General features: G+C 48.7%; 2 protein-coding genes across 16 annotated transcripts in view; one reads left to right on the top strand and one right to left on the bottom strand.

Moving 5' to 3' along the window:
- Positions 1 to 3,001: 3,001 nt before the first annotated feature.
- The window catches only part of TMEM8B (transmembrane protein 8B), a 34,566-nt gene continuing 21,992 nt past the window's right edge, over positions 3,002 to 15,575 (bottom strand). For 2 of the 15 annotated variants that reach the window (XM_058694938.1, XM_058694932.1), the window contains 3 exons: positions 12,182 to 12,328; positions 11,932 to 12,071; positions 10,761 to 11,680 (listed from right to left, as the gene is read on the bottom strand). In XM_058694938.1, the coding sequence (XP_058550921.1) occupies positions 11,299 to 11,680; positions 11,932 to 12,071; positions 12,182 to 12,328 (669 nt within the window). In that variant the 3' untranslated portion in view covers positions 10,761 to 11,298. Of the gene's footprint in view, positions 3,112 to 4,412; positions 4,526 to 10,760; positions 11,681 to 11,931; positions 12,095 to 12,181; positions 12,329 to 15,575 lie in introns of those variants that run through there. The other 13 variants (XM_058694944.1, XM_058694943.1, XM_058694942.1 and 10 more) reach the window with 13 other exon arrangements.
- On the top strand, positions 7,445 to 8,461 carry LOC131490919 (olfactory receptor 13C7-like). The gene has a single exon (XM_058693328.1). The coding sequence runs from the start codon at positions 7,445 to 7,447 to the stop codon at positions 8,459 to 8,461; it is 1,017 nt and encodes a 338-aa protein (XP_058549311.1).

The raw sequence follows: 15,575 nt of genomic DNA on the forward strand, positions 1-15,575 counted from the left end.
TGGGGAAGCTAGCCTTGGCCTCCAGGAAGCAGTCCAGCTCTCCTGCCTGCCCCCCGCTGCAGGAAAGCAGAATCCTTGCTTGAGCCCTCTGTTCCCCTCCAGTCCCTCTTTCTGCTTCCCATGTCGGTCAGAACAGAGGCACAGAGGAAAGAAGCACAGCCTGCTCGCTGAAGCTCAGCCCTTTCTGACCAGACCAGAGTGAAGGCTGCCCACAAAGATGCCCAGCTTTGATGCCAGGACAAGAATCTGGATGTTATCAGATGGGCATTGGGGGTGTTAAGATCACATTTACTTTTAGATTAGTGATTAGATATCATTTTCACCAATGAAATTGGTGAAGAACTTTTTTACTGTCCGTTGGTAATGAAGGTGCAGTGAAGAAGTAATGTCATCCACTGCTGGTGAGGGTGGGAATAAGTTAATATAAATTCCTGGCAAAATCAGCCAGAAGTATGGGGGCGCCTGGGTGGCTCAGTCGGTTGAGTGTCCAACTTTGGCTCAGATCATGATCTCATGGTTTGTGAGTTCGAGCCCCGCGTCGGGCTCTGTGCTGACAGCTGGCAGCCTGGAACCTGCTTCAGATTCTGTGTCTCCCTCTCTCTCTACCCCTCCCCTGCTCGTGCTGTCTCTGTCTCTCAAAAATAAATAAATGTAAAAAAAAAATCAGTCAGAAGTATGAATCAAAAGACTTAAAAATTGCTGGACTCTGTGACCTAACATGTCTACTTATAGGAATTAGTCTAATATGATCATTAGAGGTGCAAAGATCTATGAATAAGGATATATATATATATATATATATATATATATATAGACATTAATCACAGCATTATTTATAGTAACAGGAAGTTGTAAGAATCTTAACATCTAATCATAGAAGAATGTCCAAGTAAATCTTGGTGGTGTCCAATAATAGAATATGATGCAGCCTTCAAAAAATTCTTATTTTCTGAAGAATATTTGATAATGGAAAATGCTCCCAATGTAGTTAAATAGAAAAAAGCAGAATTCACAACTTTGTATTCACTGTGATCCCAATATTATTTGTTTAAGTATTTTTGTTATGGATTTATGAATAAGTATATATGCAAAAAATTCTGGGAAACTATGACAAAATATTAAGAGTTTCCACTGGGTGGTGGGGTTAGATAGGATTGATAGGTTAGATAAGGATTGTTTCTTTATTTAACTAATTCAATATTTCCAATATTTATAACATGAACGTGACTTAGAACTTAAAAACAAGGTGATTCATTTTTAAGAAATGGATGATCTCCTGGCTCCAGAGTAGAGCACAGATGAGAAGGCCTCCAGCCTGAGGGGCATGCAGTGAGGAAGCTGTTGCCATAAGCCATAAGCCAGGCTCTCATGAGGCCTGACCAGGCGGGCAACCAAGCGGAGAGAGGGCAGCTGGGAAATATTTGGGATCTACAGATGACTACAGAGGTGGACGAGAGAGAGAATGGCTTTGTGGGTTGAAGCTTGGGTTTCAGGCTTATTTGGGTGGGTAGCGCTGCTGCCCCTTGAGACAGAGATGGAGAAAATGAGAGCAGTGAGGGGATGGTGTTGGGTTCCAGGTGTCCATGGGCAGCAAGAGGGCACTGGTCCATGACCATGTAGAAAACAAATAGTACCAATCTTCGAATGTTTTACTTTGACCTGTGATCTTGATAAAAATTCCAAAAGACAAGACATAGTATCACGGGAAAATCTGTAGCTGCCACTGTTTTAGTGAAGGCTGTGTTGTAGTTCCTAAACTGCGTCAAGTTGTTATTCTTTATTATGAAGGAAAGGGAGGGGCACCTGGGTGGCTCAGTCGGTTAAGAGTCCAATTCTTGGTTTTGTCTCAGGTCATGATCTCACAGTTCGAGTTCGAGCCCCACATCGGGCTCTATGCTGACAGTGCAGAGCCTGCTTGGGATTCTCTTTCCCCTCTCTCTCTGCCCCTCCCCTGCATGCTCTCTCTCTTTCTCTCTTTCTCAAAAGAAATACACTTAAAAAATTTTAAGTGAAGGAAATGGAAAGGAAAGGAAACATAAGGAGATAGGAAGGGAAGAGAAGGGAAAGGAAACCTATAGAGACCCGTGATTAAATCCCTGACTTAATCTCCCTCACAAGTGCTCAGGGCCTCATACTCTAGACAGCGATTCACTTTGCTAAACTTTCACGAGTCCCCATCCTCACAACATTCCTGAATGAAGATGCCCCTTTTCACGGACCAAGACACGCAGGCCTGCGGCAGGGGGCCACAAACTCCAGTCCTCAGATCCAAGGGGCAGGACAGCAATGAGACTCAGTCAGAATCTGTCCCGTGTGTCTCCTGTGCCCACCTCACTGCAACCAGGCCCTCCTGGGAAAGCACAAGAATCCTGGGGTGTCCAAGCCCCACAGCTCCCAAACCCTCAAACTTGTGTGGTTCCAGAGTTTGAACTTTAAATTGGGCAGGGACTGAGAGGTCCCCCGGGGCCCAGAGCAGGAGAGCTGTGTGGCAGGGGACCAAGAGCTGGTCCTGGAGGCCTTGGCCCTGGCCCATCCCAGAACAGTGTGTCTGCTTGTAACGAGCTCAGCACTTGCCGGCTCTGTCTCCCAAGCCTTGGGTCAGAACACCTGGCAGCCTGCTCCAGCTACCTGCAGGTGCTAATGTCACTGGGCAGTAGGTGTGAGGTAAGGACAATCGATCTAGCATGTGGGCTGTTCTCATGAAACCTTTTTTCAGTGTATGAAAACCAGAATATTTGCTTGTGAAAGAGGACGTAATGATACTAGTAATATTGGCTACCACTTACTGATTACGTATCATGCGCCAGGCTCTGTGCTAAGAGCTCTGCATGCCTTGTCTCGCTGGATCCTCAAAACTACCCCACAAGGGAACACTATTCTTATCTCCACTTTACAGGTGAGGAAGGTGAGGCTCGGGAAACTGTGAGCAAGTGGCAGGTCTGGGACTTGGGCCCTGGTTGGTCTGACTCCAAAGCCCACACTCACCTGCTCTGCCATCCAGCGAGGAAGTAGTGGAGCAGGAATCCTAGATCCAGTCATGTCAGGGAACTCGTAACGGAAGCTTTGGTCCTCTTATTCCCATCACCTTTCTTTTAAAATAATTTGTGAAGCCTAAAATAAAATATCAAATGGTTCAAACTAGTCGCCAGTCAATGAAATTGATACAATTTTTACCTTGCACAGTAACCCTGGGTCTGTCAGACCTCAGGGTTGGAAGTTGCTAGACAGAGTGAGGAAACGTTTCAGGGGTTACAGAGTACTAGAAGTCACCTAATTGAGTGCTTCCATTCACAGAAGGAGAAATTTGACCAAGGTCATACAGCAGAATCAGAACAAAGGCAACAATCGCTCCTGTCCCAGGGCTCCCAGTCCTAGCTTATGGCATCACCTTGACTCTCAGGAGGTCTAAATCTAGGGCGTGGAATTAGACGATTATTCTCAGACACTCGGTTTGCTATCTCTGTGTGAACCTGATTTTCCAGAACATGACAGAGCGTGAGACATTGGCAGATAGATACCAGAGTGGTTTTCTGAGTGTACTGTGAGATAATATCGTACCCAAATACTCAGCAATATTTCAGGTTCTCCTCCTCCCAGCATGTCGCAGACGCGACACATGTCACTTCTGGGGCGGAGCATGTAACTGCTGGTGTGAATGCCCTAGTGTGTCCTTCCCCAGCCATCGCAACCTGTGATGTCCAGATGGTGGAGCCTCCATCAGCCAGGATCTCTGAGGAAGACAACATGGAACAGAACCCCCTAAAGACCTACAAAGGACATGTAGCATGAGAAAGTAAGCCTTTGTCATGGTAAGCCACTAAGATTATGTGTTACTGCAGCAAAACCTAGCTCATCTTAACTGATGCACCCGGGGAACAGCAGCCACTCTCTGGTGTCCCATCTTGTGGCCATGGAGCAGAGTCAAAGCTGTCGGTTACCCGGACACATGGCATTTTCTAGATACAGACCTATTTCTTTGGGGCCATTAGTCTGTCACCCCATGAGCTGGTTCTAATTTCCATGAATGTATTATGATCAGACTCCTAAATTGTGAGGAAACCCACTACTCTCTGACTTAGCTCTTCAGAAAGAGCAGGTGCCGTGACAGGGAGAAGACTGGCACCCCCAAAGTTCTTCTCCCAGCAATCACAACAGTCGCATCCTCTGTTGCTGTGTGTGTGTTGGTGGGGGAGGTGATCTCAAAGTGAGACATCTGGGACGAGGGTTTGGAGCAGTGGAATAGCACCAGATCTCAAATGGCAATCATCGACACTGCCTGGGTGCAGGCACCGAGGGTAACAATGATGAATCGGACATGACCCTTTGATTAAAATAGCTCACAGTCACTTGAGAGAGGGACAACACACTACAATGCAGGGCAGAACGCAATTAACCTGTGCTTATAGCGGTAAGCATCATGTTGTTGGGATGGTCAGTTCTAGGAAGGCATCAGAGCTGGCTGTGCAGAGGAGGGGTGTGAGAGCAGAGCCTTGAAGGATGAGTGGAAGAGAAAGGCCTCTCCAGGCTGAAGAAAGAGTATGAAGAGGGATGTGATAGGAGTGTGTGGGGTTTGTCCATTAATGGGGAGTGGTCTGGTGAGGCTGGAGCAGGTGTGTGTGTAGGGGAGATGGGGCAAGCGGGCAGGCCACAGCCTGTTTTCAAAAGCCCTCAAATGCCTCTGCCATTCCCACTTGGTCTTTTCGTTAGAGAGGAGGGTGAGGAAGAGAAATGTGGGGACAGGTGGTTTCCCGCCTTTCACCTACTTGGGAACCCCCCCCCCCCACCATGCGTCCACACACACACACACACACACACACACACCCATGTCAGGTATCAGAATTTGAGGTTAACATAGCTCAATTTGTAAAAACACACCGAGTACAGACCAAGCCCTTATTCTTGCATCTGAAATGTTGTGGGTATAATCCATGAAGTGATAACCTAGAAAAGGTGCTTCCTTTTAACTTCTTTACAGATTTCAAGTTTTACTTTGTCTTTACATCCTAGACTCAAAGAGAATCTCAGAGGTTTCTAAAGCCCAGAGAGAGGAAGGGACGTGCCCAAGGTCACCTAGCGTGAGGGAATGAGTGTAAAGTATTAGGACGGAAGCCACACCAGCCTCTGCTGTATTCTCAGCTCCTAGCACAGGGCCTGGCATATAGTAACTGCTCCACAGTTATCTGTTAAATGAGTGAATGAATGAGCCACCATCATACTCAGGCAATTCTTTATCTTTTTGCCAAACCTCAGCAAGAGAAACCCTGCCCTTAATTGTTCATGTGGATAAGATGTAAGGTCCAACGCTGACCCAGATTAATCAGCTGCCTCTGTATCTCCAGAAACACCCTTAACAGTCACCCTAATTCAGGCCAGAGAAGGGAACAGTGGCACCGGCTCTGGGGATGCCGGGGGTCATGACAGACGCTGGAACCCTTGTCAGGAGGTGGCGAGCACAGATCCAGCAGGTGCTCTGTGACTGAAGATGCAGCCTTTGATCTGGATCCTCATACAACATGTAGCACTAGGCAGCACACTAGCACCTTTGCGGGTCTGCCTCATCTGAGCTACACAGCACCTCCATTTTTCAGAGGGATTCTGAGTCTCAGATAAGCCATGTGACTTGGTCAATCTCACGCAGCTAATTAGTGCTGAGTGACGCTGGGGTGCAAAGCTAGGTTTTTTGAATCATGCATTGAATATCTGTTGAGTGACTGCTCTTGGCATCCCTCACTGTAGGAGGTGTGTGAAGGAAGGAAATGGGGTCCTGCTCTCTAGTAGAGGGGACGGGTGCACAGCACACTGTAGAACAGAGGGACAACCAAAGGTGGAGGGAACACAAGGAGGGAGCATGTAATCCCTCATGGAGCAGGGAGAAGAGAGACAGAGAGAACGAACAGGGCTCTGAAGGATGAGCAGGAAGCCCCCACTGGGGAAGGGAGGGAGGACCTGCCTCTAAAAGGGAATGCCTGGATGGCTGTCAATTAAGCATCTGATTCTTGATCTCAGCTCAGGTCTTGATCTCAGGGTTGTGAGTTCATGCCCTGTGTTGGGCCCCACAATGGGCATGAAGCCTACTTAAAAATAAATAAATATAAAAAAATAAAATAAAAGGAAACTTCTTGGGCAAGATGTAGCACTGGGAAAAGACAAGATTCATTCAGCAGAGGATGAGCCCGTCAGCTCCTACAAATGCTAGATGCAATGAGGAAGAGGAATGAGGGGAAAAAATCCAGCCCTGACAGACAAACAGAACTCCAGTGCTGTCACAGGACAATGGCCTCACAGTCAATCCAGGAGTGAAGTGACTATATCTTCTGTATGTTAAATGTCACACTCAGCTCCTGTTTCTGCTTTAAACCAGGGGTTACCTGGGCCATAAGACAGCCTTCCTGCCTAACAAGACTGCTGTACCTTAGGGACATTAGGGCTCCCTCCTGACACTGGCATTTCCCAAGGAGGCAATGAGACCAGCTCAGAAGAGCAACGAAAGCCACCTGAGAGAGAACTGCCACCTCTGCCTACCCCTCCCTTTTAAAACTAGTCACTGAAAGACAACGCCCCTGACAGATTAGAGCCTGGTGTTCCCTCCTCCTGAGACATCATTGTCAATATAATTTATTCTATAAGGCAACATGGAGGCCAAGAAGTGAGTCACTTGGCTTGCATGACCAGGGTTAGATCCTGTGACCAGTGGCTCTACTGGAATTTTATGTTCTTATATGATCTTCTAAAAATCAATGGATGAGGGAAGGAAAAAAAAATTGATGGATGGCCTATCATTCCTTAAAGACAGATGACCACACATCAGGCTTACACATCTTGTGGAGTGGAAATGTTTGACCCTTAATGCCCAAAGGAACACTAGATGAGCCCATCACCCATCACCCACAGGCCTTCCAAAGTTCATCTCACCTAATTCAGGGAAGAAAGGGGGCAACCTTATGATAGGTGTGGTATGTTTCTGTCCATTTATTTTTCTTACTGATGTACCCACAGCACCTAAACAAGACCTAGCACAGAATAAGTATTCAAAACCCATGCAGCAAATGAATGAATCTGAAATACCATGAGCAAAATTCAACCATATGGAGTCATAACCTAAAAAAGATGCTTCCCTTAACAGCCAAGGACTCTTTATATTACAATGGAGTGTGCCAAACATGAATCCTACCCTTGTCTCCCCTGCACCCACCCTGGGGAGAACAACAAAGAGTCTAGGGGTCTAGAATGTGCCTCATCTCCCTAAGTTACATCACAACTTGAGGCAGAGCTGAGGGCCAGCTTACAGGCCTTTAGTCCAATCCTCTCATCAGATGATGAAACTAAATTGCAGCGGCAGGGCTGACCTGCCCCCAGGGCACACATCCAGGCTGCTTGGCTCCCAGGTCAGCAAGAGATTTTTCTGAGAGCTCTGTGGTCCAGACAGGGAAGGAGGGAGAATGAGATGGCAAACCAGACGGCTGTGACAGAATACATCTTGCTGGGGCTACACGAGCACCCTAACCTAGAGATGGTCCTGTTTGTGCTCTGCCTGGGCATCTACTCCATGAATATGCTGGGGAACTCCCTCCTCATCGGGCTGAACGTGCTGGACCCCCGCCTGCACAGCCCCATGTACTTCTTTCTCAGCAACCTCTCCCTCATGGACATCTGTGGCACATCCTCCTTTGTGCCTCTCATGCTGACCAACTTCCTGGGAGCCCAAAGGACCATCTCCTTCCTTGGTTGTGCCCTGCAGATGTACCTGACCCTGGCGCTGGGCTCCACGGAGTGCCTGCTCCTGGCTGTGATGGCATATGACCGTTATGTGGCTATCTGCCAGCCGCTTAGGTACCCAGAGATCATGAGTAGGTGGACGTGCTTGTGGATGGCAGTGCTGAGCTGGGGGACAGGTTTTGCCATTTCACTGCTGCAGTCCCTTCTCACCTGGAGCCTCCCCTTCTGTGGCCACAATATCATCAATCACTTCTTCTGTGAGATCTTGGCAGTGCTGAAACTGTCCTGTGGGGACATCTCTCTCAATGCACTGCTATTGATCATGGCCACGGCTGTCCTGACGCTGGCCCCACTCCTCCTCATCTGCCTGTCCTACATTCTCATCCTTGCTGCCATCCTTAGGGTGCCCTCTGCCGCAGGCCGGTGCAAAGCCTTCTCCACCTGCTCTGCCCACCTCACAGTTGTGGTGGTTTTCTACGGGACCATCTCCTTCATGTACTTCAAGCCCAAGGCCGAGGACCCCAACCTGGGTAAGATTATTGCATTGTTCTATGGGGTCGTGACGCCCTCACTAAACCCCATCATCTACAGCCTGAGGAATGCAGAGGTGAAATCTGCTGTCCTAGCCCTGCTCTGGGGAGACCTGCTCTCCAGGAAATTGTCCCACCTTCCCTGTTGCTCTTCAACTGTGTCACGCAAGACAGCTAGGTCCGTCATGGTAATGACTTCAAATCACAGTGGCTGAAACCCACAGGGTTTGTTTCTCACTCTTGCAGCAGGTCATCAGCAGTAGACTGGGCGGGCGGGTCTGCTCTGACCATTGTTTTCATCCCTCAGGGTGTCAGGATGATGACGCAGCTACCACCTGGAACAGTGCTAGTCACCATGACAAAGCCTGGCTGGCTCTTCAAGCTTCACTTCCACTTTATCCACCAACACAAGCACATGCCATGGCTAACATCAAGGGGGAGGCGAAACACACTCGCCATGTGTCTGGAAGGAGCGGGAAGACTGAGAAATCTGTGAATAGCCTAACGGTTGCCACGCCATCCTACAGTCAACCCAAGAGCCACTAGAGACGTGCCTTCCTTTTCTCTGACCATCACAACCCCACACATCGAGTTAGTCACTAAGTTGAGAAAATCCACCTCCTAAGAGCTCCTAAATGGGTCCCTTCCTTTCAATGACATTGCCTCAAAAAACCTTCACTATCTCTCTCTCAAGTATCACAACAGCTGTGTCACCATATTTTTGTCCTCCAAACTCTCTTCAAAATCCTTCCTCTGCACTAGCTAATGCCCATTCAAAAAAACCCAAACAAAAACACCAAACTGATCATGCTACTCTCCTGCTTAAATCCCCCCAGTGGCTCATTTCCCATGGGATAAAAACCAGACCCCACCTCTCCATCCAACCTCATACTGGCTGCTTGCCTCAGCCCCACTCCGCCCACACACACTCTCTGGGCCCAGGCCCAGCCAAACTATTCCCAGTTCCCCAACAACTATCAGTCTGCCCTGCCTCTGTGTCTCCCCCTTGCTCTTCCTTCCTGTGTCCAGACACTTCTTGACCTTTAGCTAACATCTACTGGCCACTCATCACAGACCAAGCGAGGCACAATACTGTGTCCTAAGTGCTTTACTCACTGGGGACCATTTGGAATGACAGAAATCTCAGTGGAGGAATGCAATATGGACACTGGTGACCAGAGAGAACCCTCTCCCAACACCTCGGCATTACGGAATCATTCAGCCCTCACTCAAATCTTCCCCCCTCTTCCTGAAAACCCCTCTGACTCCTCCTAGCTGGGTGGGGTCTGTCCCAGCTCTGTGTCCCTCTTCAGTGCCTTCTGTACTCTGCAGACTCTGTTCTGAATCCCAGCTATTTGGGTTCATGCAACCTAATGACCTGAGTCTGTACAACCTAATATGAAGAAAATGTATTTCTGATATGGCAACAGACACCTAGCCCACATCTCTTGGCTCACCATTCAGTCAGCCACATCACTCTGCTCAGTGCCCCAAGGAAAAGAGAATGCAGAAAGCAGAGAACAAAGGGACTTTTCCTGGCTTTTGAGCTTCCTAGGCTCTAAAGTCTTAACAGAAGAGTCTTAAGGCATAGACAAAAGATTAGGGAGAAAAACTGAAAAGGGAGACTTCTCCACCTCCAGATTATTAAAAGATTCCCTAAGCTAGGGAGAAGGAAGAGAGAGGAGAGGATGCAGCAAGGGCACTGGCACAGAAGGGTCCAAAAGGAAGAGGCCCTGGGCCCCAATCCCGAGGACAAACCCCTGGACAGGGTTCCAGGATCTGAAGGATGGAGCAACTCATGCCTTGCTGGTCAAGTAAAACTCCAAGTAGTCCCCCAGAGGAGAAATGGCTTCGAGGGCAGCCGAGACCTCACAGGTCTTTGCATGTGGCACAGAAGTCAGGAGAGCCTCAGCACTGAAAAGGGTTATGCAGATGGCACAGGAAAGCGCTCGGGGATGGCCTGCCTGCACTGCTGCCTGGGGACCAGGTGGAATGTGGGAACGCTCAGGGGATGGGTGCAGTGTGGACCCCGGTGACCAGAAAACTCTCTCCCAACATCTCTGCATTATATAAGACCCTTAAGACTCAGCTGTGACCCTTGTGGAAAGAGAAGAAATCCCAAACTGACGAAGGATGTTTCTCAGGCAAAATGGGGACTCAAAATAGAAGTTATGTACCGTGATATTTCTTGCACGTTTGTGACTTGTACCTGCTAATCCAATTTCCTGAGACCTCAGCTTCCTTTCCTGTTGGGTGTGGGCACCACAAGGGAGGTCTGTCTCGCTAATTTAAATCATGTCAGCACATACACACACACACACACACACTCACTCACTCACTCACTCACAACTCCCTACTCCCAGTGAATGCAGCCAGCCATGAGAGGGCAAAAGCCTCAGGCAAAAGCTCCAGCAGCTCATTCTGGCTGGGTTCCCGCCACCCCTGCTGATTGCCTCAGACCCTCTCTTACCCTCTCCTCCCCACACCCTTGGCCCCAGGAAAGAAGGCAGCACAGAACCAGCAAATACTTCATTGGAGACACACCAGACTCCACCTGCATCAACTCAGAATACCAGCCGCCCCAGCCCCAGCCCCATCTGTCCTGCAATGCCCCTCCCAGCACAAGACAGCATGGCACAGCCCAGATGCTGCCTTGGGAAGGAAGCCTGAGGCCAGAGTTGCTGAGCTGCTGGGAAGATCTGGAGACTCAGTTTCCCCAAGATGGACTCCATTTCCTCGGGAATGATGCCATGTTCGGAGAGGGCCTTGTCTCCCGGGGAAGGAATCCATGTCCTTAGGAGGGCTCCATTCCCTGGGAAGGACTCCGCACCCCTAGGAGTGACTCCTTGGTCCTGAGGGGCTCTGTGGCCCTGCACAGGCTCCAGTCCTTAAGAAGGACTCCATGGATGCAGGAAGACTCCAAGCCTTCAGGAAGTGCGCCAGGCCCCTAGAAGAGCTCCATGTCCTCAAGAAAGACTCCGTGGCCTCTAGAAACACAACCTGTCTCTTATCCCTGGGACGGCTCCACATTCCCAGGAAGGGCTCTCTGCCCCTAGGAAGGGTTCATATTCCCCAAGGGCAGGCCCAAAGACCCCCCCTCAGCTGGCACAGATGCTGCTGACAGTGGCCCCTCCTGGGCCCACAAGGCCCAGCTCCTCCTGCTCATTGATGCACAGCTGGTAACCGCAGCCCCGGGCCCGGGCTCCAGATGGGACCCGGTGGTCAGTCTTGGCACGTGGGGGCAGCAAGAAGCCCACACTGCCAGCGATGAGCATATGCCAAATGCTGTGAATGTAGAAGTAGTTGTCTCGGGTCTCCACAAAAGCATAGAGTAGGACAGCACTGCCTGCAATAAGGCTGCCCGGGCACAGGTAGAAAAGCCAGCGGCGCCACGTGGGTGGGTAGCAATGCCGGCGGCGGACGCTGCGTACTGTCTGGGGGAAGCAGAGAAGTGGGACTCAGGAATACAAGGCCTTGGAACCCGAGCCAGAACTGGTCATTCTCAGGCTTCCCTGGAGCCCTGGTCGCGACCTGAAGGCACCTGCCAAGACTGGAGTGGGCACCACGAGCAGCGCCATGATGATGACCGGATCCAAGCCCAATCTTACATTGAGGACCAGACACTCAGGGCCCTGCACCCAGGTCCTTCTGGGACTCCCCCCTCCCCTAGCCCTCCCAACCTTACCCAGGCTGTGGCCAAGATCCCCAGGGCGAAGAGACTGGGTCCGAGCAGGTTCCAGAGTCCATGCCGATCAAGCTGTAGAGCCATAGACAGCAGCATAGCCCCCAGCAAATACAGCACCTGGAGAAAGAGGACTCCGGGGGCTGGGCCGGGTGGGAGAGGGGCACTTGGCAATGCCCCCAGGGAGAGGTTGGGAGTGAATTTCAAGTAGACTTTGCCTACGGTTGTCCCCCAGGGCCCACTCTGAACTGACCTGCTTGACCACAGGCTGTAAACGAGCCATGGCAATGACAGTGACCCACACCGACATTAAGGAGCCCAGGAAATCACAGAACTGCAGCACATCGTAGTCCATGATGCAGAAAACCACAATGCCTGGCTGGTCACAGGCATGGTAAAACTGGAGGAAGAAACGACAGGCATTGAGAGAACCTGGGGCAGTAGTCCCGGTCCGTGAAACTGGAGAAAGAGACCATGAGGGTAGTATACTGCTGTCAGAAAAGCAGAGGTCAGAGATCACAGACTGAGCAGAACTGGGAAATGCCTGACTGACTCCCTGCTTCTGAGAAGAATGTGGTAGGGAGGCCTGGTCTGCTTCACAATCTGTATGTATCTGGCAGCCTCACCCTCCTAATCTTTCTGCTTCTGGAATGTACTGTGGTGAGCACCAGGCAGGCAGGGGATCCAGGTCTGTCAAACTGAGGCCAATCCTTCCCTACTTCTCATGCTCGCCATGGGTCCCACCTATGATCCCCACCCCTGGCCCAAGCTGTGGGGCTGGACTCTGATCTTGTGGCCAACCCAGACCCTAAGCCACCCCTGCATATCCCAGTCTCCCCTGATAGCTCAGCCTCATCTTCAGATGCATTCATCTTCAGGCTTACATTACCTGGCCCTCTTCATCCCCTCCCACCCGATGTCATGGGCGGAGAGATGAAACAGTAAGGGAAAAGGCAGTCCCTAGGCCATGGATAAGAGCATGTCACTTTACACCACGGAAAAGAAGGTAGGGAAGGGACAGTGTCCATCTATCCTCCACCGTGGGGAAGATGGTAAAGAGGAGAGTATTCAGGAGCTTCAAAGGGGGTGCAGAGGACACAGGTGGAACTGGATCAGACTATACTGGGCACCCCCATTAAGGAACCAAGGTCTGCAGTCAGCCGTCCTTGGTCTGTGGTCCCAACTCCTCTGCCTCTCTGGACAATGCCTCTGGCATCCTGTGTTCCCTTATTTGTAAAAAGGGCTACCCAGGAATAACCTGAGTTCTCTTTGCCTTAGAACATTTACTGTCACCTCTCTCTGAACTTCCATGTAGAATTTATGTGATTTATTTATGGTATCAAACACTAATCACATGTATGGTTTTAGGACTATCTTTGGTGCAAAAATGACGGGAACATATATCCCTCTGTGTCATGTGCTATGAGCCCACCCAAAGACAAAACAGGACCTATGAGGACAAACAGCTCCAGACTGAAAACGAACATCGTGGTGGCATGCTCACTCCCCCATCACCTGATACTGTCCCTGCTCTGGGTCAGGAAGACTAGATCCTTATGGTGATGAAAGAAGAAAATTTAAATGCTATAATGGGAGAAAAAAGGTTTTTGACCTCTATAAACGATGAAAATCTACTCATTGGAGCTGCCCTTGAGACATACTAGCAGATTTTAGGGGATCAAAAAAATTTCTTAAGATTCTGTGAAACAGTATGCTTGATCTCTGTCCCCTGCATGTCACCCCAGGTCCTCAGGGAGCCATGGCTACCAAGGGCATCTCTTGATCAGAGAAACAAGCTGGTGTCATTGCCAGGGTTGGAATGAAATACATCAGGCTGAACTGAAGCTGGGGCAGGAAAGCTGTGTTGTACCACCCAAAGGTGGCCTTTGAAGCAGCTTCATCACTGACTGAAGGGACCCTTTAGGTACAACTTGCAGCCCAGATCAACTTCTTCATCATTCTATTGAAAGGCAACCCTACATCACAAGGACTCTCTGAGTCCCAAGAGAGGTGGCCTTACAGACCTCAGTGAGAGAGGTAGCCCAGCCTTCCACAGGCATAACCTTGGCTGTGGGTGGAGGGCAGGGATACCCAGTCCACAGGTGAGATAAGAGGTAGCTGAGTAATATCACAAGTCATTCCGTTCTGGCAGCAATGGGTCTCTGTCGCTTCTGGGAAGAATGGAAGTGGGAGAACCTGGTCTCCTGCTTGACTGCATTGGAGTTGAGAATGAGAAGGTGGAAGTGAGGTCAGGAAGAAGAGTTCAGGAAAAAACATTCTATCCTGACCTCAAATGACAAACCATGACACCCCAGCCTTAATCAAACAGTATCCCCTGTAGAAAAAAGCAGATGGAAAACAGAAGCAGGTCTGTTGTGAAAACTAGAAGAATCCCATCCAGGTGCAGAGCTGCCGACAATAGAGTGGGAAAACAGACTCGAAAGTTCAGTCTCTAGAAACAAAGGATGAGAAAGAAATTGCTAAGTTTCTTTTTAGCTTGTTGAAGATTTCATCCAGTTATTCAAATTGTAAAATTTGCACCTGTGACAAAGGAAGAAATGTGAATAATGTAAGAATAGGGAGGAGCTAGGAGTTTAGAAAAAGAAAAAAAATGAAAAAGAAAACTTAGGTGTATTAATTGGCATTGGGAAACCTTGGGTTTGATTCTTCCACATTTTAAAGTCCTAAGCTTATGTATCTGTCTTCTGTCTTTCCCTTCACTTTGGAGGTAAAAATGCTGTCCCTTCAGAAAGAGATTGCTTTGGAATGATCACGTTTTGAGTATCCCAGGCTTTTAAGTTTGGGAACATGGCTCCCTCTTACATATTATTAAACTGAGAAAGTGAGTTCTTACTGGGAAACTCTGAGAGACTTTTCATGGGAGTCCGCATCTGCATTAATATTAGTGTTTGAACACACCTAAAAGATTTATTTTATCAATTTTTTCTTTCTCTTGTATGTCCTAATTAATTGAGAGTTAATTCTGGTTCCTAATCAAATCAATATTTTGGTCTTTTGCTATTTTAGCTATTGGATATTGATTATTCTCTACCTCTAAGACCAGATATAAGTTCTACAGCTACTAAATTACCCAATACTGTTTTCTGATTTGGATTTCATTTTAAAACATTAATTCTACATTTCAGCCCTCACCGAGCACTTGCTCCTATCTGCCTGACTTTCAAGTATTTAGGAGGAAATGCCCAAACTGGGCATTTCTGGAATGCCCTTTCTGGAAGAGGGACTTGTAATAAATCCTTCAATCTGAGATAAGAGAAGATACACATCAGCAGAAGAAAAGTAAAACCGAATCACCTAATAGTGAAGACACATCTAAAGGAATAATTAATTGAAGGCTGAGTTTCTCCTAGGAATTTCTCTGCACTGAAAAAGAAGAGTAGGGGATAATGGAGGGCTTGTCTCTGGAGTAGAGAGGTTTGGAGAGCAATCATTTCACTAGTATTCTATGGCTGATGATTCTCCAAGCATACTAAAAGGTCAGAGAGATTGTTTAAGGTTGTAGGAAACCCATGGGGGTAGAGTTAAATTAAAATTGCAGCGTGAGGAGAACACCAATCCTGATCTGGCTACAGTTATTGCTGAATGTCTAAAAACACCATCAGTAAAGTCCATCACTGACTCCTTCA

This window comes from Neofelis nebulosa, chromosome 12, assembly GCF_028018385.1.
Source record: "Neofelis nebulosa isolate mNeoNeb1 chromosome 12, mNeoNeb1.pri, whole genome shotgun sequence".
Lineage (NCBI taxonomy): Eukaryota > Metazoa > Chordata > Mammalia > Carnivora > Felidae > Neofelis > Neofelis nebulosa.

Coding starts and splice junctions, on each gene's coding strand:
- LOC131490919 (XM_058693328.1), top strand. CDS start 7,445: ATGGCAAACCAGACGGCTGTGACAGAATACATCTTGCTGGGGCTACAC.